A 26,730-nucleotide genomic window follows, 5' to 3' on the forward strand; every position below is an offset into this window, starting at 1 on the left:
AAAGACCTGGGAACAGATAGGAGGGTCTGAGCTGAGCTTGGGTGGCCATTCCCCTCTTGCTCCCAGAGGCTGAGCCCGGCTGTGTCCCAAAAGACACAGAAGTTGTTTCCCAGTTGCTGAAATTTCTGTGAATTTGGAATTGGGCTGGGCCAGATCCATTCTGGGAAGCTCCGAATCTTCTGGGAGGGAACAGTTGAGAGGAAAAAGGGTGGAAGGGGAGGGGCCTATGGTAAAACAACATTTCTTTTCACTTCCTCTTTGGGACTTCAGAATTGGTCTGTCCTCCCCCGGGGTGGAATCGGTCAGGCCTCGAGAGAAGTCTGCGACTGCCACGCCGGTGCCGCCAGGGCCACCGTGTGCCAGGAATTGATGCAGATCCCTTCAACCCGCCCCCTCCGTGCTGCCTGTAGTGACTGAGCCGAGCGTGTGCCCTGCCCCCCTTTGGGCGACATGCTACTGTGGACAGCTCTGCTCTTCTTGGGTGAGTCTGGGTCCCCAGAGGCAGGTGCACTTTCTTACCTCAGCTGCTGCCACCCTGGTTGGGCAGAGGTCGGGCGAGGATGAGGGGTGGCATGGGAAGCACATCAAGGAAACGAGGAGGGTGAAGGCCCACTGATGAAGAGCAAACTCGGACAACCCGGCTGGCCTTGGCAGACGAGAACACTGGCAGTTTTGGTGGGTGTTTTTAGTGTCTTTTGCCCAGGATCCCGGGGCAGTCAGGTCACTGGTGCTCTGCCACTCACTACACCCGAAAAGTCCAGTGACCTAGATTTGAGTGACTAATGAGTGGCCAGCACGTTTCCCTTCCTTAGAAATTTGTGTTTCCCAGGGACCAGATCTCAGGCGGGAGGGCTAAGGCTGTCTGAGACAAGGGGTAGGGAGGAAAAAATAGCCATTCTCTGTGCCCCTGAAACCACTTCAGGCAGCAGAAGCCTCTTCTGTTCATGTGTCAGATTTCCCTGGGAAGGAGCACAAGAGGGTCTGGGTTATCCAGGGAACAGGGGCTCAGAGAACACCCGACCTGGACAATTCTGGAATCGCCCGTCGTAGGACCAGAGAAACCACGCATGCCTCTTTGTACTGCACACACGCGCGGGGCTAGGTCCTGGGTCTGATCGTGGAGAAAGCCAGAGTCCTAGGCCAAGATGGAGAGCCGAAGACTGATGGTGCCGGCTGGGCAGAAGTCGGGGGAGACCAACTAGGGGAGCTCTATTGCCGGGATTGTCTCTCCAAGCTCAACTGCTAGAGTTTCCAGCCTCAAATACACCTCAGGATGGCCCCAGACCCCGCAAGTCAGGGACTCTGACTGATAATGAAATCTGGGCATCTCTGGGAGCCCTCGGCCCTCAGTGCTGAATGATACTGGGATAGGGGGTGGAGGTGAGCAAGAGAGAGTGTTCCCTCAGGAGCAGGATAAAACGGACTGAAGGGGCATAGCATGTTAAAAGGGTGCTGGGTGGTCTCCTTTTTCACAAGGGGAAGCTCAGGCCTGGAGAGGGGCTATGCTTCTCTGCTGACAGTGCTACTGACGTGCAGGTCACCTGGGCGACACTTGATGTTTTCTCCCGTTTGCCCTTTTGCTAAGTCACCTAGGGTTTGGTCCATTTTTCCCGTTCTTCCTTGGGCCACCACATTTAGGTCTTCGTCACTCGATAACTCAACTTTTAGAACGGCCTCTGACCCCACCTCGAATCTCTTGTCTCCTCTACTCTGAATCCATGCTTTACACTGAGGCCATGACCTCTTCAAGTACAGCCACAGCTGAGTCACGGCACTTCAGAAACGCCTCCAGTGCTGCTCTGCTGAATAAAGCCTCCCTTCTTTTTTTTTTCTTTGTTTTTTTAATGTGTATTTATTTTTGAGAGAGATAGAGACAGAGCACCCAGCAGGGGAGGGGCAGAGAGAGAGAGAGAGAGAGACATGAATCCGAAGCAGGCCCCAGTCTCTAGGCTGTCAGCACAGCGCCTGACGCGGGGCTCAAACCCACCAACGGTGAGATCATGACCTGAGCCCAAGTCGGACGCCCAACCGACTGAGCCACCCAGGCGCGCCAGTAAAGCCCCAATTCTACCTTCTTAACCATGTTCCCATTGCCAGGCAATGTGTACGTTGCGTTTCCTGCAGAATTTCTGCAGATTCCACAAACTGCCCTGTTGAAACATTAAATAAATGCTATGTACAGGCCCTGTTCTACGACTTGGGGATTTACCAATGAATAAGACAGACGGCCTTCCTGACCTAAAGCACGCGGTCTTTGTCTCCCTTACAATGATTCTACCGAGGGTGTGTTCCCTACCATTTGTTGAGTGTGGAATGAATAAATGGCTGATGACTTCTCTCTGCTCTTCTCATCTTTTTCTTGTTTCTCCTCTTCCCCTCCTCGTAGGCTCTACTTTTTTATCTGCTCTCCTGTCCCGCACTGTCCCTCTCGCCAGTCCCACGCTGGTTTTTAGCTCTCACCTCTACATCAACAGCTTCCAAACCTATCCCTCTTGTTTCCATCAACTGCAATTGCGTATTTCCACCTGCCGGTTGGACGCCTCCACGTTGATACGCCAGCTCAGAAACAAAACATACACTCAACTTAACATCTTCGCCTTACGAATGAACACCTCCTCCTAACACATAGACCTGTGCGAGCGGGAGTAACTTTCTCCTAGCCATCCGCTTACATTACCACCGTCCCCGGTTCTGCCTCTTAAATTTCTCTCGTGTGTGTATCTTCTTCACTTCCCATTGTCAGTACGACCGTGGCCCCTCTTATTGCCCACCTAGACTCATTCAATACGCGATTTCCAGAGCCTTGGCCAAGACAATTGATATGGCTACTGCCCTCTTTGAGCTTACATTCTCCTGGGGGATATAAACAACAAGTAAGCAAACACAGAGGCGTAAATATAAATTGGAAAGGGCCATGAAGATGTAAACAGGAGACTCTTATAAGAGAAATCCTTGTGGGGAAGAAGAGAGGGCGGCCCACTTAAACAAGATGATAGGAAAAGTATTTTCTGAGGAGGTGACCTTGAGCTGAGACTTTGAGCATAGCAAGGATCTAGCCATTGGAAGAGAAAAAGGAAGTAGGTTTAGAGAAGAGGGATGAGCTTACACAAAACCCCCAAGTGTCAGGAATCTAAAAAGGAGCTCAGTGAGTAGGGGAAGAGAGCCTCAAGATGGGAGGGGAGAGGGGAGCAGAGCCCTCGCCCTGTGTGGCCTCATAAAGATGTACACTTTATTTCAAGAGCAAAGAAAGGCCCTTGAAGGCTTGCAAGCAGGGGAGTGATGTTATACGATCTGATACTTTTATTATTTTTTTTTTAATGTTTATTTTTGAGAGAGAGAAAGAGAGCACGAGCAAGGGAGGGGCAGAGAGAGAGGGAGACACAGAATCCGAAGTAGGCTCCGGGCTCCGAGCTGTCTGTGGAGAGCCCAGTATGGGGCTTGAACTCATAAACCGTAAGATCATGACCTGAGCCAAAGCCAGATGCTCAACCAACTGAGCCACTCAGGCGCCCCTCTGATCTGATATTAAAAATTTTTCTTAATGTTTGTTTATTCTTGAGGGAGAGAGAGAGGGACAGAGTATGAGTTGGGGAGGGGCAGGGAAGGAGGGAGACACAGAATCGGAAGCAGGCTCCAGGCTCCGAGCCATCAGCACAGAGCCCGACGCGGGGCTCGAACCCACGGACCGCGAGGGCGTGACCTGAGCCGAAGTCGGACGCTTAACCCACTGAGCCACCCAGGCGCCCCTGATGTGATATTTTAAAAAGAACTCCGGCCTTTCTGTGGGAAGTGGATTGTAGGGGGACACAGGAGTGAGGAGAGGAGTTAGGAGGTGGAAAAAAGCTGGTGGTGACCTAAACCTGCACGGCAGTCACGGGCACGGAGTGAAGCTGACAGACTCCAGGCCTAAGCGGGAAGCAGAATCAACAAGATTCAGTGATGTGAAAGGGGGTGGGGGGCTTGGGAGGAGGGGAATAGAGGTGAGTTGCAGTTTCCAGGCTTGGCTAACTGGGTAGATAGTGAAGACGTACACTTTCGCGGGGGAAGAACGGGAGAGAGACGTTAGAGCGAACCGGCAACGGCAGAGTCCCAACTGCGGCGAACGAAACAGTGAATGGAAGGAATAGAAACGAGGGTGGCCCACGGGGGGAAAAAAGCATTGTTGAGAAATCTGGCTCTGAAAGGGAGCAGAGCAACGCTTTTAGGATTGCATGTGGGATCAAGCGAGAAGCTTTTTTTTTTTCTTTTATTGAAAAATCCTGGCATATGTTTACGTTGACGGGCCAGACCCGGCTGAGAAGGAGAAATTGATGATGCAGAAAGAGGATAGGAGTAACAGAGAGAGGGAAATGCTCGCCAGGGTGACAGAGATGACAACACAGCCTGGAGATGGACCAGGGAGAGACGCAGGGAGGCTTTGCCCAGAGAACAGGGAGAAAGGAAGTTGGACAGAGGTGCAGACTGAGCTGGGGGAAGGCGTGAGGTTTCCTACCAGCTTGTGTTTTCTGTGAATTACGGAGGAAGGAGTCGGGCTTTAGGAGAGAAGGGTTCCAAGGCAGAGGGCAGGGAAGTTTTGGCAGCGAGAAAAGATGAGTGTTACCGGGCAGCAGAGCAAATTTACTGGAGAAAATTGTCAGAGGGGCGCCTGGGTGGCTCAGTTGGTTAAGCGCCCTACTTTGGCTCAGGTGGTGATCTCGCGGTTCATGGGGTTCATGGGTTTGAGCCCTGCGTTGGGCTCTGTGCCGACAGCTCAGAGCCTGGAGCCTGCTTCAGTTCTGTGTCTCTCTCTCTGTGCCCCTCCCCTGCGCAGGCTCTGTCTCTGTCTCTGTCTCTGTCTCTCTCAAAAATAAATAAACATTAAAAAAGAAAATTAAAAAAAATTTTTCAGAATGACAGTTCAGTGTCCTTTTGAATATGATGACCGCAAATTTATAGAAACATCCATCTGCCTGCTTGTGTAGGTGATTTTAGTAACAACACAGCTGAACCAGTAAAGACAGGGACAATACAGAGACAGCCAAGGGTAAGGAAGTTCAGGGGATTTGCATAGGGGGCTTTTTTTTTTTGTTTTTTTGAGGGGATGCTTTGTAATGATGAATCATCAGATCTAAACTCCAGGCTGATCTTTGCTTTTCTCTCTTACAGGTCCAGTCGTTGGGACACCTGGTAAGTGCTCCCCCCACATCCTCTCCCTCCCCCAGCCACCTTCTTCCTCTACTCCCAGCACCCCATCTGGAGGTGCCCTGAATGCACCAGTAACCCCACACTGAAGTGGAGTCTCCCGGAAGATGCCCCGCCCCCTCCCCTCCTTTCTCTTTCCCCTTCTCCCAGGGAAGCAGGGGAGCCTTGGGGACATAGGTGGCTTCAGCCCTTCCGGTTCCCTGCTGGTGAGCTGTCACAGAACATAACTCGTCGTCTCTCTCGCACCTTCCTCTCCCCAAGTAAAATCAAGAGCCCAGACAATCTTAGTTTCAGCTGCACACAAAATCCCATCATCTGCCTGGGATGTCTCCGTGTGTTGATAAATTTTCCACTTTGGGTGTATCTGAGGGCTTCGGGGCCTGTTTCCCTGGATAGAAATAGGAGGAGAGACCCCTGGGTGCAGCTTGCTGAAGCAAACTCTGCAGGGCCTTCTTTCTCTCTGCCACTAAGCTCCCCAGGTCCCAGGCCCCCCAGGGGGGGAGGCGGAGGTTCTCCCTGGGGCACTGAACCCAGGATCCCTAGACTGCCCCCCCCACCCCAGCCTTTCTCTCTCTTTCTTTATCCTTTTGAGGCCACGGAGCCTCCACTGTACTTGGGTGAGGATAGGTCTAGTCTAAGGGATAAAGATTGACATCAGGTCAGAACGGAAACCTGATGTCTGTCTCATGCCTGACACTTTCACCAGATGCTCCCACTGTCTTCATCCAGCTCTGCAGAGAGTTTATCCACAGTGTTCACATGCCTCAGGTTACAGGGGAGGAAAGTGAGTTCCAAAAGGGCATGCATGTGTAGTGTGTGTGTGTGTGTGTGTGTGTGTGTGTGTGTGTGTGAAAGAGAGAGAGAGGAAGGAAGGAAGGAAGGAAGGAAGGAAGGAAGGAAAAACAAAGAAAGAAACAAAGAAGAGAAAGAAAGAGAAGAAAGAAAGAGAGGAAAGAAAGAAAGTGAGGAAAGAAAGAAAGAGAGAAAAGGAATAAAGAAAGAAAGAAAAGAAGGAAAGAAAGACAGAAAGAAAAGAAAGAGGGAAGAAAGAAAGAAAAGAAGGAAAGAAAGAGGAAAGAAAGGAAAGAAAGAGAGAAAAGAAAGAAAAGAAAGGAAAGAAAGAAAAAGAAAGAAAGAAGAAAGAGAGGAAAGGAAGAAAGAGGAAAGAAAGAGGAAAGAAAGAAAGAAAAAGAGAGGAAAGAAAGAAAAGAAAGAAAGAAAGAAAGAAAGAAAGAAAGAAAGAAACAAGGAAGAGAAAGAAAGAGAAGAAAGAAAGAGAGGAAAGAAAGAAAGAGATGAAAGAAAGAGAGGAAAGAGAGGAAAGAAAGAAAGAAAGAAAGAAAGAAAAGAAGGAAAGAAAGAGGAAAGAAAGGAAAGAAAGAAAGAAAAGAAAGAGGAAAGAAAGAAAGAAAGAAAGAGAGGAAAGAAAGAAAGAAAGAAAGAAAGAAACAAGGAAGAGAAAGAAAGAGAAGAAAGAAAGAGAGGAAAGAAAGAAAGAGATGAAAGAAAGAGAGGAAAGAGAGGAAAGAAAGAAAGAAAGAAAGAAAGAAGGAAAGAAAGAGGAAAGAAAGGAAAGAAAGAAAGAAAAGAAAGAGGAAAGAAAGAAAGAAAGAAAGAAAGAGAGGAAAGAAAGAAAGAGATGAAAGAAAGAGAGGAAAGAAAGAAAGAAAGAAAAAAAGAAAGAAAGAAAAGAAGGAAAGAAAGAGGAAAGAAAGGAAAGAAAGACAGAAAGAAAAGAAAGAGGAAAGAAAGAAAGAAAGAAAGAAAGAAAGAAAGAAAGAAAGAAAGAAAGAAAGAAAGAAGGAAAGACCTGCTTCGGATGGCCCCCGGTGAGATATACTTCCGGAATGTTTGCCTTGCCCCTTCTCCCTTTCTCTTACCTCTTGCCCTGTCTTTCTGAGGAACGGCGACACTCTCTGAGGGGACCTGGCTTCCCAGGGGCCCCTGCGGTGGGGTGTACGAGTAAAAGGAGCTGCCTACATTTGCAGAACACGGTTCTGGGCCGGGTTCCACGCTTGATGGCCCCAGCGGGACCTCAGGTGCTTGAAATTTGGGGCCCGCTGAGGCTCTCGGGGCCCCTTTTCCTCATGCTTCCCCTTCTCTCTGCCCCGGAGCAGGTCTCCCGAAGGCTGTGGTGGACCTGGAGCCCCCGTGGATCCTCGTGCTCCGGGAGGACGACGTGACTCTGAAGTGCCAGGGGGCCCACACAGCCGGGGACCACTCCATCCGGTGGTTCCATAATGGGAGCTCCATCCCCACGCAGGTCCGGCCCAACTACAGCTTTAAGGCCACCGAGAAGGATAGAGGGGAGTACGCGTGCCAGACGGACCAGACCAGCCTCAGTGACCCCGTGTATCTGGATGTGTTTTCCGGTCAGTGGAGGAAGGCCCCGGGGACGGTCCGGGAGGGCGAGGAGAGACGGAATCTGCTTACAGAGGTTTTTTTAGGGAAGCGAGGTGGCCTGTTTACTGGGAAGCATCGCCAGTGAGCTGTTTGAAGTTGTTTTCTCCACTGGTTTCCCTTTTCGCCCACCCCCTTTGCTCGGTGTGTGTTCCTAAGAGATTCCTGATTGAGCGAGAACCTTACGAGGGCTACAAACAAGCAGCCCCGGGGTGTGAGAGAAGCAGAAGGAAATTCTGACTGCATAGAAACCCATTTTTGTAGCGGTCACGGAGCGCAGACGGACCACAGCTGCGTCCCTGGCCTGGACATTACCAGCCGTGTAAACTCCGAGCTACGGTCTGCCCTCGGGCCTGTTTCCTCATCTGCTCCTGGGGGCTAATTATGCCTCCTTCCCCAGGTCCTGGTGGTACCAGCATTTCCCTGCCCCCTGCTCTCCAGGCAACTTGACCTGAAAATTGTGTTTTAACTATCTTTGCGTTTCCAGCCCCTGAAGAGGGCAGGCCTTAAAGGATGTTTGCTAAACAGAGGACCGGTTATACAAAGCTCCGGGCAAAACAGTAGTTTCTCCCCGAAGAAAAGCCACCAGGCAATTGAGATGCATACCCGTCACTGTCATTCTTCCTGTCGTCCCTTTCCCTCACCTGATTCCCGATTTTTCCTCAAAAGCACGGGGCCTGCTGCCCACCCCACCCCCACGGCCCACTCTCAGCCCAGCAGGAAGTGACAGGCCTGGAGGGAAAGCTCTGAGGACCGGCAGGGCCTTGACCTGTGTGTCCCTGTCCCTCCAGGAAGGGAAGGAGGTGAGAACGTCCCCCTCAACCAAGCCCCCCCAGCCGCCCCCCCCCCCCCCCCCGAGTGCATCCGCAGCCAGCCATTGGAGCAGGGAGGGGCTGTGTGCGCCTTCTCTGCGAGGCTTCCAGAAGATTGCAGAGGACTTTCGTTCCCAGATTGACAGAAAGGCCCTTGGATTACCCGAAGAACATATGGGGGCCGCGAACACGAAACTGGGCCCTGCTCTCAAGATCTGCCCCAAGACCCATGGGCTCAAGGAGACCTCAGGTGGCCCGCTCGCAACCCAGCCTGAGGCGGACACTCCCCAGTATTCAGGTCCAAACCTGGTGCGAGCACAGACTTGGCAGGGAAGGAAGGGCCAGTCACCCAGACAGGGAAGAGATGTGCAGGAATCCGTTGCTGGGGCCACGTGGCAGCAGCTTTGGCTTTTTCTCTGGGCTCTACTTTATTATTATTACTTTTTTAAGTTTATTTATTTTGAGAGAGAGAGAGAGAAACAGAGCACGTGAGCAGGAGAGGGGCAGAGAGAGACGTAGTAGGGAGAGAATCCCAAGCCGGTTCTGAGCTGTCAGCGCAGAACCCGACTCGACGCGGGGCAGGATCCCACAAACCGCGAGACCGTGACCTGAGCTGAAACCAAGAATTGGATGCTCCACAGACTGAGCCCCCCGGGCGCCCCTCTACTTTAGTTTTTAAAAGCTTGACAGTCTCAGCATTCCTGCCTACCCTCGTCCCATCTTCTGAAAGAGGCAGTCAGTCCAGGGGACCAGGGCCACTTGGCCTCACCTTGGAGTGCAGTGTCCAGCTGGGGTCCCGGTTCTCCGAGAGGAGGAATCTGCAGAAGGGAAAGGGGAGGAAGTGGGCGGAACGTGTCTCCCCAGCAGGAGGGGTAGGCTTTTCTAGCTGGTGGGACCCAAGTGGCAGGATGTGGTGTCATCCTCTGCACCCAGATTTCCCGCTGTAGCTGGGGCACAGTATCCTGGGTACTGAGTATCTCTTCCTGTAACCGCGGCAGGGTCACCAGCCAGTGTAGAGACTTGGTTGGCCTCATTCTGGTTGGGGCCAGCCCGCGCCTGGCTGTTGTCATTCTTCCCACCCCCTCTGCCCCCCCTCCACCCCTACCTCCCTCTAATTCTGCTCTCTTCTTCCACCTCTCTTTCCAATTCGTGCTCAGCTCTGTCCTCCGGCTTTAGAGAAAAGGAGTGGGGTGCCTGGTGGCTCAGTTGGTTGAGCATCCGACTTCAGCTCAGGTCATGATCTTCGTGGGTTGAAGCCCCGTGTCGGCCTCTGTGCTGACAGCTTGGAGCCTGGAGCCTGCTTGGGAGTCTGTGTCTCCGTCTCGCTCTGCCCCTCCCCTGCTCATGCTCTGTCTCTGTCTCTCTTTCTCTCTCTCCCTCTCAAAAATAAAAATTAAAGAAAAAAAAGAAAAGAAAAGAAAAGAAAAGAAAAGAAAAGAAAAGAAAAGAAAAGAAAAGAAAAGGAATACCTGGGCTGAGGCCAGGAGTACAAATATCCCTCATAGGCTCTGTTCCCTATACAACAAAATTACTAGATATTTTTTTCTTCCTCGGTAAAAGGATGAAAATTGGGGGGGAAGGGGTACGCAGCAGGCTAGTGCCCCGCCCATGACACTGCTGCCTTCAGGCAAAGACCCCACTGAAGTAAAACTCCACGTTACCAACATACTTCAAATAAACTAATATTTGTTTCATGTCCATGATTTCGTACTCTCCCGGAAGACGCATGTCGCTGCCGTGTCCCCTCACATGTTACCTCCTAGGTCAGACTGGATCTCTCCCATCGCTCCCCCAAGGAAGGGACCGCATCCTGGGGTCTTTTTTTTGGTGTTTTTTTTTTTCTTTTTTTAATGTTTATTTATTTTGAGAGAGAGAGACAGAGCGTGAGCAGGAAAGGGGCAGAGAGAGAGGGAGACACAGACTCTGAAGCAGGCTTCAGGCTCTGAGCTGTCAGCACAGAGCCCAACGCAGGGCTCAAACTCACAGACTGTGGGATCATGACCTGAGCCGCAGTCGACAGCTTACCTGACTGAGCCACCCAGGCGCCCCCCCTTTTTTGGGTGCGGTCTCTTGTATCCTTCTCACAAGGGCCTCCTGGGCAGGACAGGGCTGTAGCTGCCCTCTCTCAGGACAGGAAAGAGAAGACGGGCGTATCCTGAACACCTACTATGTGCCAGAAACTATTGTAGATGCGTGGTATTACGTCATCCATTTTCACAGCTGAGGAATCCACGGCCCAGAAGAGGCCCAAGATTGCCGAGCTCCCAAATGATGGAGCCAGATTTGGAGACCAAGGCCGCTGGATTGCGATCTCAAGCTCTTCCCTCCACACACTGTGTCCCACCAGTAAGGACAGGGTGGGTCTCAGAGTTGAGTCAAGACCTGCTGGGTCCTGGGGTCCCTTTGTGTCTTTCAGACTGGCTGGTGCTCCAGACCCCTAGCCTGGTGTTCCAGAAGGGGGAGCCCATCGTGCTGAGGTGCCACAGCTGGAAGAACAAGCCTCTGTACAAGATCACGTTCTTCCAGAATGGAAAATCCAAGCAGTTTTCCCCCATGAATTCTACCTTCTCCATCCCACGGGCAAACCTCAGTCACAGCGGCGAGTACCATTGCACAGGACTGATAGGGAAGAGTCTGCAGGCGTCACAGCCCGTGGCCATCACCGTCCAAGGTGGGAACCCCATCAGGATGGAGAGAGGACTGGGGGCTGGACAGTTATGGCCGAGGTCCTAAGGGTCTATTTGGAGGCCTGAGAAATGCCACAGCCGAAACAGTTGGGCGCTGAGGCAAAAGGGGGAGGAACGGGGGGGGGGCTTGATAAATATTGGCCAAGGGGCAGCAGTAGGGGCTATGGTTCAGAGCCCTCAGCCTCAGGTCCCAGCTGAAAAGGCTGTGTGCCGCTGAAAATGCAGGCGCCTACTAAGGACAGCAATGGCACAGAGCTCCTTCATTGGTGCAGATGTTCCTTGAGCTCCTGGATGTCCCCAAGAACTGAGGGTTTCGGTTCTTCTTAGTTCTCGTGACATGTACATTGGCTTGCTCCCCAAGGCATGGCGTGTTCCCGACAGTTCAAGGTCTTGCTGGGTCCAGTGGTGGTGCTTTCCACCAAGGAAGGCTTCAGGCCCCCCTCCCTTCTCTCCCTGAAGCTGACAGGAGCCCTTCCCTCTGCCCCCACACAGGCCCTCGTGTGCCTCTAGGAGGCACCTGGTGTGGGGGAGGCACACATCCAGCCACAGCAACCCCATTCAGGGGAGGTGGGGGAGGAAGTGAGTGTAGCATCTGCAAGGGACCCAGACACAAAGCAGCTCCCGGGGAGAAGCACTGAGCACTGTGGGAGGTGGGAGGGTACCGCCTGTCCTGAAGTCTCTCCTCTTCAGGGTCCAGTTGGAGCGACTCCTCAGTGACGGTGATGATTGCGGTCGCGGTCGCCGGCATCGCTGCTGTGGCCATCCTTGCTGCTGTCGTGGCCTGGTTCCGCCACAGGCAAAAGCAGACTTCAGGTTTGTGGCTTCTCTTGGTTCCTCTTGTTATCAGTTCCTACTTGGCCAACGCCCTAACCCCAAACATTTCCAGAACCCTTCTCTTGGGGCTAAGAGAATCCTTATAATTCAGACACAGCCCCTTGTTTTGTTTTGTTTTTGTTTTTAGTTTATTTATTTATTTTGAGAGAGAGGGAGAGGAAGAGAGAGAGAGGGGGCAGAGAGAGAGGGAGAGAGAGGATCCCAAGCAGGTTCCTTGCTGTCAGTGCAGAGCCCAATGCGGAGCTCGATCCCACGAACCGTGAGATGATGAGCGCTGAAATCAAGAGTCAGATGCTTAACCTCCTGAGCCACCCAGGTGCCCCCACAACCCACGTTTTATTCATTCATTCATTCATTCATTCAACAAGGCTCGAACAAACTTGTGTACGTCACAGCACTGTGCTAGGCAGCGGAGGCTAAGTCCGATCTCCTCTCTCAAGGAGCTCACGGTGCAGTGGGAACGACAGATGTGGGAACGGCAGAAGTCCAAGTAAATCGTTATAACTGGGTGGGATGACAGCAATGGTGGAGAGTTGCAAAGGCTATGGGTTCAGAGGACACGAGAGCCCACACGATGCAGCACGCGGCGAGCCATCAGAGAAGCTTTTTCGCGACACTGTGGCGCATGTAGTGACCCACGCACACGTGGTGGGGCCAGACCACCCGAGTTTAGATCTCGGCTCCACGGCTCCCCCGCTTTGTGAGCTTGGGTGAGTTATTCACCATCTCTGGGCCTCCGTGTCTTCGACGCTAATCGAACCCACCTCGCAGGATTGTAGGAGGATAAACGAGGCTGAGCTCGCACGACAGTGCCGAGTACCTAGCCAACAGCACGCAAGTAAGAGCCGTTGTCATTATGGAGGAGGCCGTACGTGAGGGGAGCAGTTAGCCAGGCCAAGTGGGCCGGAAGAGCATTCTAGACATGGAAATGGGGAACGCTGCAGCTGGGCTGGGACTTAAGGGAAGAGCAAGGAGGGCGCTGGAGGCAGTTGGAGGCATTGAGGCCATGAATTGCAAGGCACGAGGGAAGGAGGCGTGAGTCAGGCAGGCAAATGGACAAGGGCCGGGTCACGCAGACCGCGGAGGCCACATTAAAGAACGAAACTGTGTTCCAAAGAGGATGGCAAGACCACAGGAGGGAAGTAACCGTAACTCCTCGCTCACTTCCCCTCTGCACCACCCAGCACAGTTTGCCAGGCAGCCTTCCGTTCACTGATGGGCGCGCTGAAGATTCTGGGCCCTTGGAAACCAGTTCCTTCCCGCTTAGCACTAATGCAAAGGAGCTGAGACAGGAGGGCAGGTGCCATAGAGATCTAATAGGCAAATCGTCGCTGTTCCTCACGTGGAAAAGCCAGCTTGCTGGAGAGGAAGTCCGAAGACACCCAGGGGAAGAAGGCGGAAAATGACTCAGAGCCCTTGAGAGGAGGAAAGACTGTTACTGATACCTCGGAAAGCACTTTGCAAGCCTGCACCTCAGTCACTGATGACAAGCAAGTGCGGAGGTGCAGAGAGAGACACTGAGTGGGAGAAAGTAGTGCTTTTTTAAAAGGCAGAACGAGCCTGAGAAAGATGCCTCGGAGGGGCCTTTCTGGTGGTCCCAGGAGACGCCACGGTTAACCCAAGCGCCCAACCTGTCTCTCTGGACCAGCCCTCTTACAGGCAGGGCCTGGGCAGGAGAGCCAGGGCGTGGGGAGGAGTCTCTGTGGGGGAGGGGTCTGTGTTGGTTCTAATCCATTCCCGCCCTGGGTCCTTGTCCCAGGACTCAGGCCCCAGCCCACAGTCCTACTAACCTTCTATGTGCACCCCCCCTCCCCCATGGCTCTCCTAGGATACCCTGAGCACAGGGAAATGGGAGAGACCCTCCCTGAGGAACCAGGTGAGTGCAGCTCCCCGCCTGGGGGCCTGAGGTGCCCTGCCTGGGGCTGCCAGGTGGATTGGAGTCAGCAGGAAGCGGCTTGTGTGAGTTCAGCTGGGAGCGCAGGAGAGGGAGGGGGCGGTGGGAGGAGGACAGGGGCTCAAATCGCTTGGTCAGTTCTGAGACTAACTCCTGGGCCTCAAGAGGACCTCACTGGGGATGAGGGGCAGAAGACCACCTGTCCCAGATAGAGAGGGGAGGGCCGTGTCCGAATTTCGGAGCCAGGAACGCTGGGAACGTTTCCAGAGCAGGAAATAAGAGACATCTGGGCCTCTCTGTGGGGGTTGGCCAAGCTGGCACGGGACAGAGGTTCGAAGTGGTAAGACTGAGACGAACAGGATTGAGAGGAAACGAGGGGGAGACCTAGGGAATACTCCCAGGACACGGTGAGGAGTCTCTGGGAGTGATGGGGTAAGGGTGGGGCATCAGGAGGAGATCTGGGCTTGAGAAAGTTCTAGAGGACTGGGTGCATTCATCAGTGAGCTTCACTTGTGGGCAAAGCTTGGTTCTGATGCCCACTTGAGTAAGTTTATTAAACATGGACGTGGTCCTAGCTCTGTCATCATCATCAGGTGGAATCTTGAATGTTCCCCACCATGGGGGTGCAGGGACCTCCCTGAGGACAGGAGTGGAGTGGCCTGGATGACCTTGAAGCCCTTCCAGGCCTGACACTCTGAGAGTCAGTGACCATTCAACCCCCGGCTGAGGTAGGAACAGGAGTATTCCAGGCGACCTCCTGACTGTAGTTTAGCTGGAGCACGAGGGAACCCAAGACATTCTCGAGGGGCTCCCCAGCAGCAACAAGAGAAGAACAGGAGGCCCTCGAGGACTCTGGGTCAGACGGCAGGAGTGTGACTCAGAAAAGGACCAACAGATTCGAGAGCTTGAGCAAAATGGCGTTCGTCCCGCTGCGCTTTGAGCAAGGCCCTTGCGTTCTTGGCCAGGTCACGCGGGGACGCGGGGCCTGAGCCCACACCAGGCCAAAGCAGATGTAGAGTAAAGCCCCAGCACAACTGGGAAGAGCCACCTGGAGGTTTGGCTCCGTCCATACTGGCATAAATATATTCCACAAGTATTTATTTCACAGCCAGGCACTGGGGCTGGTTGTTTCCCATCAGCTGGCGAGGTTGCTGGGATGATTGAGAAATGTATTGGAAGGAGAATTGGGGAAGAGGTTTGCTCCAGAATTTGCAGCATGGCGAACAGAGACTCTTTGTGTTCAGAGGGGGAGTGGAGACACTAAACGTATTGTCCCAGACCCTCCAGCCCCTTCCTGAGGAATGCTGCTTCGCAGATACTGAGGCTACTTCCCGCCCTGGCGAAGTGAGCTTTTTGGCAAAACACACGTGGGAATTTGGTGTGTTTTAGCGATTTACCAGGGAGTCGATTGGCCTGATTTGCTTGCTTCCCTCTTTCCCTCCCTCGCTTTCACCGTTGTGCTTTCTTTCCTTTTAACGTCAGGGAGCATCACCTTCTTCTGAGAGTTCCCAGCAAGATGCAGGGCATCTGGCCGATGCCCAGACGCCCCCCACCCCCACCCCGGGTCTCCTGGGGTTGGCAAAAATCTGGACTTGACTTCCCTGTGATACTGAACAGCTCCCAGCTCTTCCCCGGTTCTCAGATCCCCCAAGCCGGCTAGTTTGCCTCTAGAAAAAGTCAGCCACTCTCTGAAACGCACGCAGCACAGACTGCCTCCTTCTGCCAGCTTGGCCAGGGTGGGGAGCCTGGGTGGTGAACGGAGCTCTTGGCCTACAGGTCCTTCTTGCAGGTCTGGTTCGGGCTTTGTCTTTGCAGCCTCTGCGGCAGTGTGGTAGGTCCTCTTCTGCAACAGTGCCCTGGCTGATCTCTGTTCTTGTTGCCCACAGCCAATCTCACGGATGCTGAAGATGCAGCCAAAGTTGAGGTGAGCCGTCCCAGCCATCTCCTTGTCCCCGCTCTTCTGCTGCCTCCATCCCTGTGACTCTCCTTTCTGCTTTCTCTAGGCTGAGAATGCCATCACCTATTCACTTCTCTTGCACCCGGAAGCCATAGAGGAAGAAGCAGAGGACCCGGATTACCAGAACCACATTTAATCTCCATTGTCTTGCCTGAGACCGGGGGAGGAGAATCAGAGGGGCCAGAATCAGAGAATCAGAATTCTTGCCTGGCCTGAACTCCCCTTGGGGAGGACAAGAGGATGCTGCGGTTCCAAAGAAGGAGAAGGACTCTTCCAGAGCGACCTGTGTGAATCCTGAAGCTCCCTGTCCTCAAAGACAATACGGCCCCAGATAACTGACTGTAGTGAGTCCTTCTGCGTCTCTGTCCTTCTCACCATCGAGACTCTTCTGCATACATCCACACGGCAGATAAAAAATTACATTTATTAAGAGATTGTAGCAACATGGGAAATATTTATGTCACAGGGCACATGAGAAACATTACGGAAGTATGTACAATTTCAGAAATGATGAAACAGACTAACATTGGCCCACACATTAAAAGTGGTTGTTTCAGGGTCATGGCGTTAATTATGGGTGCTTTCCATGTTCCTTCCTTATTTTTCTACACGGACCGTGTGTTCCTTTTATAATAAAATACTATAAAAACAACTTTCCCTTTACCTTTTAAAGGCCGTATTGGTTGGAGTGTAGACAGATCTATTTCTTTCCAGCGATACAAATCTTGGGCAGGTGGTGATGGGTAGGAGGTGGAGGAGAGGGAAGATTTGGAGTATAGGGTGAATGTCCCACTTAAAACTGACTACTCTTGGGGCGCCTGGGTGGCTCAGTCGGTTGAGCGTCCGACTTCGGCTCAGGTCATGATCTCACGGCTCGTGAGTTCGAGCCCCGCATCGGGCTCTGTGCTGACAGCTCAGAGCCTGGAGCCTGCTTCTGATTCTGTGTCTCCCTCCCTGCCCCTAACCCACTTGCATTCTGTCTCTGTCTCTCTCAAAAATAAATAAACATTAAAAAAAAAATAAAAAAAAAAAACTGACTACTCTCAGCAAACACGTCTTCTGGTTTCCATGTCTTCTTTCTTTTCCTCCGATGGCAAAGAAAACAATCGCTTTGTTTTGTAACACTTGTTCTCAGGAAGCCAAGCTTCAGATGAATCCTCAGGAGAGATTGCTGACTTCCTGCTGCTGAGGTCCTCCTATATTTACCAGCAGGACGTGACCCTCTCAGAGAAGCCATCCTGGCAGGTTCGAAACACGACTGACAGCTCCCCTGAGGGTTTGGTGGGTGCCCTTGGAGCGGCCTCATTTTCCTGGGACGCTAACACAGCCTCCTTGAACAGCATCCTTGCATTTGGGATTTAGCAGCTTCCTTCTCAGTATAGTTTCCATAGCTTTCTAGGATACATCTTATAGTCCCACAATCAGATTTCACACGCACATAGTGTTATAATAATAAGGAATAGTAATGCAATAACCTAATTACTAGGTTATTGAGGGCTTACTTTATCCCAGACTAGGTGCTTTAGAATTAGAGAGTTTCAGGGCATTAGCCATTCACATTTCTTCTTCCTGTTCACATGCTCATTTTTATGGGAATAATGTATATCTATTTATAGATTTCCTGGTAGCAACTTGTTTCCAAAAGGAAATCAAGATTTCTATGTAAATTATTTTACTACACTAATATTCTTTGCATAAAATTAAAATACAGGTAAGCAAAAGAGATCATTAAAATCACCTATACGCCTAGTAACCGGAAACAGTCAATGCCGACATTCAAAGGGTGCCAATCCGTGTTCCCATCTGTAGCAATAGGTATGTGTATTTTAAAAATCGGATCACATCGTATTGTCACATGTGCATAAGTGCACATAGACAGAAATTCATGCTCACTGTAAGTACGTAGCTCAAATAATACAGGAATATATCAGGTAAAAGCAAATGCTCCCTTTAACCATCCCCATATTGTTCCCCTTTCTGTGGGTAACTGCTCTTGACCATGTGTGTATTTCTGAATTGTTTGGTATGCATCTAACACATATTTATGGTCTTTTTAAGACCGGAAGTGGGACCATATTTTACAAATGCTTATGCAGCTGGTTTATTTCGATTGACCGCATATTATGGAGTTCTTTCCATGGAACTTTTTTCTTTTTAAGGATTATATAGTGTTCCACAGTGCAAGTACTATACTACATTTTGTTTAGCCAACACTTTAAATGTTACCAATTTTTCATTGTTACATACAATGCTGCAATAAACAATGCTTGTGGGGGGGATATTTTTGACTGCACGTGTGACTGTTTCTGAAAGATAAAGTCCTAAATGTAGCATCATTGGCTCAAAGATACTTTCATATTGTCTCTAAGAAAGCAGCCTCCGTGCCCCACCCCACCCCCCGGAGTATATTAGGGTGCCCAATTCCTGACGCCCTTGTCCATGGTGGGCATTTAAAGTTTTACATTTGTGCCAATCTGATTATAATGGACTATGTTACTGTTCCCGACCCAGCATGAATTTCCCCCCAATTTTCGTAACAGACTGATTTTGCTTTGGCACGATTCTGCTGCCTCTGTCAGTCCATGTGGGTAGGTAGGCTCACTGTATACCTATCAGATCCCAGAGGACAGCATGCACCCCAGCAGGTCGAGCAGGTGCCGTCTCCCTGGAAGTTAAATCTGGAGATTAGGGGTGCCTGGGTGGCTCAGTCGGTGAAGCACCCGACTTTGGCTCAGGTCATGATCTCACGGTTTGTGGGTTTGAGCCCCTCGTTGGGCTCTGTGCTGACAGCTTAGAGCTTGGAGACTGCTTGGGATTCTCTCTCTCTCTCTCTCTCTCTCTCTCTCTCTCTCTCTCCTCTCTCTCTCTCTCTTTCTCTCAAAATAAATAAACATCAAAAAAAATTAAATTTGGAACAGATTAGACCATGACGGAAGGCAGGTGAGGTTCATTCATCCCAGTGACGCTGCCTGGATGAGACCAACTTCCTACATCCTCGAACCTGCCCTGTTTCTTGTACTTTCTAAGGTCAGTCATCTTCCCCTTAGGATAGGCAATTTAGGTTTGATAGATTTCTCCTATGATATCACATGGACTCGATACCCTTTTTTGGGATACATCTTTGACAAACTTTTGTTCCCTGTTATTACTGGTCTCATCAGGCTTGTCTATCTCCTTTGGAGTCAAGTTTGAAGAATCATCCATTTTATTGGTATGCGGCTGTACACGTTTTCTTCTATTTTTTTGGTAATAATTTATGTGTCTGTCCACATAAATCGTTCCCCCCCTCATACCTCGCTTTGGAGCTCTCTTTCTTTTATCAGCAAGATGATTTCAGCTGGAAATAACAGGAAAGCATGATTCAAATTGGCTTAAACAGTGAGGAAATGCATTATCTCACACAACAAAAAGTCTAGAGACAGGATGTCTCCAGTACATCAGGACTCTGGACCCAGTTTTCTGCAATTCTCTGGGCATGGCCTTTGTGCTAGCAGCAAGATGATTCTAGCAGCTCCAAGCATCAGACCCAAAAATATAGAGAAAGAAAGGGACCAAGTACCTCTTCTACATGTCTCTTTCTTGAGTGTCGAAACTTTCTCCAGCAATCTTGCCATCTCATATTGGTCAGGACGGGGTAACCTGCCCATTTCTAAGTCAATCACTAGAAAGGGGAATGAGATTGGCCACCATAACTTCCTCAGCTTACCCATTCTGAGGTGGAATGACTGGTGGGGAGGCAACCCCCTTGACCACTCTATCTGTTTTAATCAGACTTGCCAAAGGTTTGTCTGTCTTCTTAGTCCTGTCATAGATTTCGTCTTATTGATCAGGTCTTTGCCTTTTATTTCCTCATGCATTATTTCCTTCCTCCACTTTAGATTTACCTCATTATTCATTTATTTCTAAACTTCTCTTTTTTTTAATGTCTATTTGTTTTTCAGAGAGAGAGAGTGCAGTGCAGGGGCGGAGGGGGTGGGGGGCAAGGGAATCTCAAGCAACCCCTGTGCTGACAGCAGAGAGCTCGATTCAGGGCTCCAACTCACAAATGAAGTCATGACCTGAGCCGAAGTCAGATGTTTAACCTACTGAGCCACCCCGGTGCCCCTAAGCTTATGTTTTTACACAAACTCACAAAGGCTATCACTTTTCCTCTTATTGTTATCTTGGCCACATTCATTAGACTTTTGTATGTATTCCTGTCTTTGTTCCTTATTTTTAAATAATCTATAACTTCAGTTTCACTCCCTTCTTAACTCACGGTTGATATAGAAGCCTGTTTTATTTTCTTCGTGGTTTTCTTTCCAAGAGGAATAAGCATTATCTCCTTTGTTGTTATTTTCCACTTTCGCTGCACAGTGATGTGGCCTGTGTGATTTTTTTCCCATGGAAATATCTTTAAATGTATGTGGGAAGACAACGCTTTCTTTCATCTTTCTTTATTTTCTATTTTTTCTTTTTTGCTTTCTTTCATTTTTAAATGATTTTTTTTTTCAGTTAAAGGAACACACACACGATTTGAATTGTATAATAGAATGCAACGCATGTAAGAAGATAGCTGTTTATTGGCCCTTTCCTCACACCCCTCAGCCCTGTTCCCCAGAGGCAGTTAAATAATAATAATTTTCAACAATTTTAGCTATGTCTTCTGTTACTTTACCTCGGTATGTAATATGCTGCTATTTCTTGATTTTTTTCAACATTAGATATTATCCATTTGAACTCCTACCATAGAATATGAAGATTGCTCTTATCAGACCATCATTAGCAACTTCCCTCTTTCCTTAGCCACCGCTCCGATGTAGCTTTATCACAATTTATGACTGCTGCTCGTTACTGAGACACACAGTGTTCGCTGATTACGTTTCCTTTCCCGAACAATCTTTTCCTCTCTAGAGATAATAGCTGCTTCATTTTTGTCATTTGGTTAGTTTTCTATGTGCCTATTATTAGCTTTTCCCTAAGATTTTGAAAAACATTCTGAAGCCACTTAATACTATTTCCCACATGGGTAAAAGCACCAAGAAGTTTTTCGGTTTCTTTTTCTTATTTATTTATTTATTTATTTGATTTTCATCAGCAAAAAGTGTCCCCTGAGATCCACGGGTCTTTGGCACTAATTTGGATTGTCGCATCTCTAGGCCCCCTGCCATGCTGCTGTCCTGGGACTTCCCTGCATCTGTCTTTTGTGTTAAACCTCTTTTTTTCCTGAATCTTATGTCTTCCTTTTTTTTTCATTTACTTCCTTGCTTGGCTGAAGCACCTTCGCCAGGGCAAAGAAAAAGAGCGTCTGGGTGGTATGCCAGGTGCCAGTGATGCCCCAGCTGTCGACCTATTGAGCTCACCTGAGTTCATCTGCACTTGCTACTGGGTTTAATTTCTCTTGAGCGTTTAACTTCGGTGGGGGAAAAATTAGTCTCCTGGAAACACCCACCCCTCCTTGGATGGAAGAGAGGCTCTAAGCGTCTAATTTCTCCTTGTGTAGACTTTCCAGCTAGCCTTTCATTTTCAAAATCATTCCTGATCTATATATTGTGTTGTACCTAATTCCTCCTATTCCTGAACCTTTCAGGAAAATCATCTTGCTTCTCATTGGTATTTTCCTCATTAGGGAAATAAACTCGATTCCCTATAACCCAATTTTCTATAACAACAGGACCAAGATTAGTGGTCATCACTTTACTTCATAGATATTAAACAAAATATTGTTGTTTAATGGTTGAATATTAGAGATATCTTCATACTTAAAAAAACTTTTTTTTAACATTTATTCAGTTTTTTTTTTTTTTTTTTTTTTTTTGAGAGAGAGAGAGACAAAGTGCAAGCAGGGGTGGGGCAGAGAGAGAGGGAGACACAGAATCCGAAGCAGGCTGCAGGCTCTGAGCTGTCAGCACAGCAGGCCTCGAACTGAACAAACCATGAGATCATGACTTGAGCCGAAGTCAGATGCTTCACCGAGTCACCCAGGTGCCCCTAGACATCCTCATACTTCAGTTAATCTTAATCAGACTAGTCAAAGGCCTATGGCTTTCGCAGAATTAACTTTTGATATTTTGATCAAGTCTTCTGTCTTGTTTCTTCTACCTTGCATACTATAGTCTCTTCTTTTTTAGTCTGAATTTTTAGTCTTAATAATATCCCCTTTCTTATTTCTAATACTTTTATATTTTTAAATACCAAGGAATATATATATTTTTGAAATCATCTAAGATATTTACCCCACTAATGTAGTCTCTGTTTACTGTACTCCTGTGTCCACTTGAATTAAAAATTCCTTATTTCTCATCTTTTATTTTTGCAAAAAGCATAATTTTGACAGAGTTTATAGTTTATACTATACATAATATACATATAACTTATGCTATAAATTATGTTTATACTATGGTTTATACAACGAGATGGCTTAGGACTTCATCAAACACCTTGTTACATACATTTCTGTAACTATGTGAGTCAAATAAATTAAACCCATCAATTTATGATTTCCACATACCCAATGAAAGTCAGATCATGACCTGAGCCAAAGTTGGACGCTCAACCAACTGAGCCACCCAGGTGCCCCTGAGGTTAATTTTTTAAATTTTTGGTAGAAGTCTCCAAGAAAACTATCTGGGCCTAGAGATTTCTTTTGGGGAAGTTTTAAAATTATGAATTCAATTTCCTTTATAATTATAGGGCGGACTTTTCAAGGAATTGGCCCATTTTACCTAAGTTGTCACATTTATATGTATTAAATTATTTATAGTTTTTCCTTATTGTCTTCTTGATATCTGCAGTTTCTGTAGTGATATCCTCAGTTGCACCTAGATATTGGTAATGTATGTCTTCTTTCTCTGGTTTTTCTTTTCCAGTCTTGCTAGAGGTTTGTCAATTGTACTAATCTTTTCAAGAAAGATTGATTTTCTCATTTCTTAACTTCATTGATTTTCTCTATTGCTTTTCCATTTTCAGTTTTATTGTTTTTCTGCTCTTATCTTTGTGCTTCCTTTTTTCTTCTTGTTTGGATTTATTTTACTATTTTACTATTCTTTTTTTAGGGAGCTTAGACTATTGGTTTAAGATTTTTCTGTTTTCTGGGCGCCTGGGTGGCGCAGTCGGTTAAGCGTCCGACTTCAACCAGGTCACGATCTCGCGGTCTGTGAGTTCGAGCCCCGCGTCAGGCCCTGGGCTGATGGCTCAGAGCCTGGAGCCTGTTTCCGATTCTGTGTCTCCCTCTCTCTCTGCCCCTCCCCCATTCATGCTCTGTCTCTCTCTGTCCCAAAAATAAAAATAAACGTTGAAAAAAAAATTAAAAAAAAAAGATTTTTCTGTTTTCTAATACATGCAGTTATCGCTATATATTTCCTTGTCAGGGGTGCCTGGGGGGCTCAGTCAGTTAAGCTTCTGACTTTGGCTCAGGTCATGGTCTTGTGGTTTGTGGGTTTGAGCCCCACATTGGGCTCTGTGCTGACAGCTCAGAGCCTGGAGCCTGCTTCGGATTCTGTGACTCCCTCTCTCTCTCTGCCCCTCCTCTGCTCATGCTCTGTTTCTCTCTCTCAAAAAATAAATAAATGTTAATAAAATTTTACATTTCCCTCTCAACTCTGCTTTAGCCATGTCCCACAAATTTTGATATATTCTATCTTCATTTTCATTCAGTTCAGTGTATCTTTTTTAAAATTTTGTCGACTCATGGACTATTTGGAAGTATGTTGCTTCGTTTCCAACTGTGTAGAGATTTTTCTGTTCTCTTTCTGTTATTGATTTCTAGTTTGATTCCATTGTGGCTGGAAAACACATTCTGTATGTTTTTAACTTTGTTGTTAATTTTATTTTAAAGAGAGAGAGAGATCACACGAGCAGTGGAGACGGACAGAGGGAAAGAGAGAGAATCCCGAGCAGGCTCTATGCTCACCGCAGAACCCGATGCGGAGCTTGATCCCACGACCTTGGGATCATGACCTGAGTCAGACGATCAACGAGCTGAGCCACCCAGGTGCCCCTGTATGGTTTTAAATTTGAAAATTTGTTGAGTAGTTTTTTTGGCCCAGGCTATGGTCTATTTTAGTATATACTCTGTGGACACTTACAGAGAATGTGTGTTCTCCTCTTACTGAGTGGAGTATTCTACAAGCATCGGTTAGGTCTTGTTGGTTGATGGTGTGGTACCTTCTTTCATATCTTTGTTGATTTTCTATCCAGTTGCTTTTACAGTTGTTGAGAGGACTGGTGAAGACTCCACCTGTAACTGTGGATCTGTCAACTTTTCTAGTCTATCGTTTTTGTTCCACGGGTTTTGCAGCTCTGTTGTTTGGTCCATATACATGTGAGATGTCTTTTATGGATCAATCATTTTATTAATACATAATGTCCCTCTCGGTCTGTGGTAATTTCCTCTGCTCCGAAGTCTACTGATGCTTTCTCCAACGCTTTTGCTTTTGTTCTTTAAGTTTGTGTTTTGTAATCTCTACACCTAACCTGGGGTTCAAGCTCACGACCCTGAGAGGAAGAGTCACATGCTCTTCCGGCTGAACCGGCCAGGGGTCCCAGTTTTCTAATGCTTTTGTGGGTAGTGGTGGGGCCATAGTTTTTTCCTGTGATGTTGCTGAAGTGGAACATTTATTGTCTAAATGTTTTCTGTCATGTTAAACTGTTTCTCTCCCAGTCCTTTGGCTAAAGAGAGCAGACTTTTGCTGGGGCTCCCGCCTCCCCCCCACACTGTGCCATTACATTTCTGGGTTGCTGGCTTTTTCAGCTCCAAGTCTGGCATATATAAAGCAAAAAGAAGGGGGCCTGGGTGTCTCAGTTAAAAGCGCCCAACTTCGGCTCAGATCATGATCCTGTAGTTGGTGAGTTCAAGTCCCACGTCAGGCTCTGTGCTGACAGCTCAGAGCCTGGAGCCTGCTTGGGATTCTGTGTCTCCCTCTCTGCCCCTCCCCTGCTTGCACTCTACCACTCTCTCTCAGAAATAAATAAATGTAAAAAAAAAATTTAAGCAAAAAAAAAAAAAAAAATCCAGGGAACTTACCTTCGTCTGTTCCTTGGGTTCCAAGATCCCTAGCTGGTTTGCTTTCTTCTACTTATTTATTTATTTATTTATTTATGTATTTATTTTAGAGAGAGAAGGGGGAGGGAGGGGCAGAAAGGAGAGAGAGAGAGAATCCCACAGAGCTCACAGAACATGAAGCCTGACACAGGGCTCGATGCCACCATCCTGGGATCATGACCTGAGCTGAAATCAAGAGTCAGACACTTCACAGACTGAGCCGCCCAGGCTCCCCTTCTTTTTAAAGGTTTTAAAGATCTTATTTTTATATGTAATGTGCACAAGTTTTAGTTGTATTTAGTAGGAGAATAAGGAAGAGTGCCTGTATTCTATATTCCCTACTTTAGACATCTAGAGCTATATATGTGTGTGTGTGTGTGTGTGTGCATATATATATATATATATATACACACACACACACATACATATATATATTAGAGCTTTATATTTTTAATATACATTTTTAATCTTATGTTTTTTACCAGTACATAAGATTAATCATGGTCTATATTCCTGAGCTTGTTGGGTGGGGGGAACACCTAAGAAGAAAATTAACCAAACTATCAATAGGAAAAGTCTCTAGGTAAAAGAAATACTGATGATTTTTATTTCTTTATTTTATTTTTCTGTATTTTCTTCACTTTCTACAATTAGCATGTATCATTGCAAATAACATTTGGAAGCTTGATGTCCTATGTGCCTTATGCTGTTATATGATTAAGAAAGATCTTGACTAGCATGGAAGGGGTTTTTTTTTTTTTTTTTTTTTTTAATCTCTCATCCCTGAAATGTGGCCAGATCAACACCAAACCATCTTGCACACCTAGAAAACTGATCTGGGGATTAACACAGCAATCTGCACAACTTGTACTACAGAACTTAGCAGAAAGGGAAAAATTTTATTTTTATTTTCCGTCTTTATAAAAAAACTTCCTTTAATTTTTTCAACTATATTTTTTACTTTATTGTGATTTTTTAAAATTCAATTTTATTTCCATTTCATTTGATTGTATTCATTTTTTTCCAATTTTCAATCATTTTCCTTTTTTTCCCCTTTATTTCCCCCTTTTCTTTTCTTTCCCTTTTTTCTCTATCAAGCTTCTTTCAACAACCAGACCAAAAGACATCTAGGATCTAGCATCTTTTATTTGATTTTTTGTGTTGCTTTTAATTCTTAAAAAAATTTTTTTTACTTTATTCATTCCTTTTCCTCCTTCAAAATGATGAAACGAAACAATTCACCCCAAAAGTAAGAACAGGAAGGAATGACAGCCAGAGATTTGGTCAACACAGATACAAGTGAGATGTCTGAACCAGAATTTAGAGTCACAATAATAAGATTACTAGCTGGGTGAAGAAAAATCTTAATCATTTCTACATCATTTCTGCCAGTAAAACAGAGTTTTGTAAGCCTTCTTTTTGCTTACAGTGATAACCAAAAAAATTGCAGGCTTTAACCTTAAAAAAAAAAATGCAAGGTTTCATAACTATTAAAAGGAGCCTTAAAAGAAATGAAATAAATGTCCCTTCTCTTCTGAATCAATAGAGGGAGCATGATCCTTCTGTATCATAAACCTGGCCCAAAGAATCCAACTCGAGAAGGTGTCGAAGTAGAGACTTCTTATGGGAATATCAATCCCGTTATCTTGAGCGGGAAAAGAGACTTGTGTGAATACTCCTAATTGTTTACTAACTTCTTCTGTTAATATCAACCTGTCTTTGGAAGTAAAACTTTTTTTTTTTTTGCTTTTTCTTTTAATCAAGTTTTTAATTTTTTTTTTTTTTATTTTTTAAAAAATTTTTTTTTTTCAACGTTTATTTATTTTTGGGACAGAGAGAGACAGAGCATGAACGGGGCAGGGGCAGAGAGAGAGGGAGACACAGAATCGGAAACAGGCTCCAGGCTCTGAGCCATCAGCCCAGAGCCTGACGTGGGGCTCAAA

The 26,730-nt window shown here is 47.5% G+C and overlaps 1 protein-coding gene across 4 annotated transcripts; it reads left to right on the top strand.

The window, feature by feature from the left end:
* The first annotated feature begins 245 nt into the window (after positions 1-245).
* Positions 246-16,417, top strand: FCGR2B (Fc gamma receptor IIb). Of its 4 annotated transcripts, none has more exons than XM_086694619.1 (7): positions 246-505; positions 7,299-7,553; positions 10,810-11,064; positions 11,771-11,893; positions 13,743-13,873; positions 15,695-15,732; positions 15,812-16,417. In XM_086694619.1, the coding sequence occupies exons 1-7, from the start codon at positions 451-453 to the stop codon at positions 15,858-15,860; spliced, it is 906 nt and encodes a 301-aa protein (XP_086550745.1). In that variant the 5' UTR covers positions 246-450; the 3' UTR covers positions 15,861-16,417. The 4 variants fall into 4 exon arrangements, with proteins under 4 accessions (XP_086550745.1, XP_086550746.1, XP_086550747.1 ...); XM_086694620.1 differs by having other exon boundaries at positions 13,743-13,790; XM_086694621.1 differs by lacking the exon at positions 13,743-13,873.
* Positions 16,418-26,730: the final 10,313 nt, after the last annotated feature.

Source organism: Puma concolor, chromosome E4, assembly GCF_028749965.1.
Source record: "Puma concolor isolate L17-30 chromosome E4, mPumCon1.1.hap2, whole genome shotgun sequence".
Lineage (NCBI taxonomy): Eukaryota > Metazoa > Chordata > Mammalia > Carnivora > Felidae > Puma > Puma concolor.

Bases quoted from the DNA above. Each gene is read 5' to 3' on its own strand.
- FCGR2B (XM_086694618.1), top strand. From the start codon at position 451: ATGCTACTGTGGACAGCTCTGCTCTTCTTGGGTGAGTCTGGGTCCCCA. The intron at 506-7,298 runs GTGCACTTTCTT...GCCCCGGAGCAG, and splicing joins GTCTGGGTCCCCAGAGGCAG to GTCTCCCGAAGGCTGTGGTG. The intron at 7,554-8,250 runs GTCAGTGGAGGA...TTTCCTCAAAAG, and splicing joins GTATCTGGATGTGTTTTCCG to CACGGGGCCTGCTGCCCACC.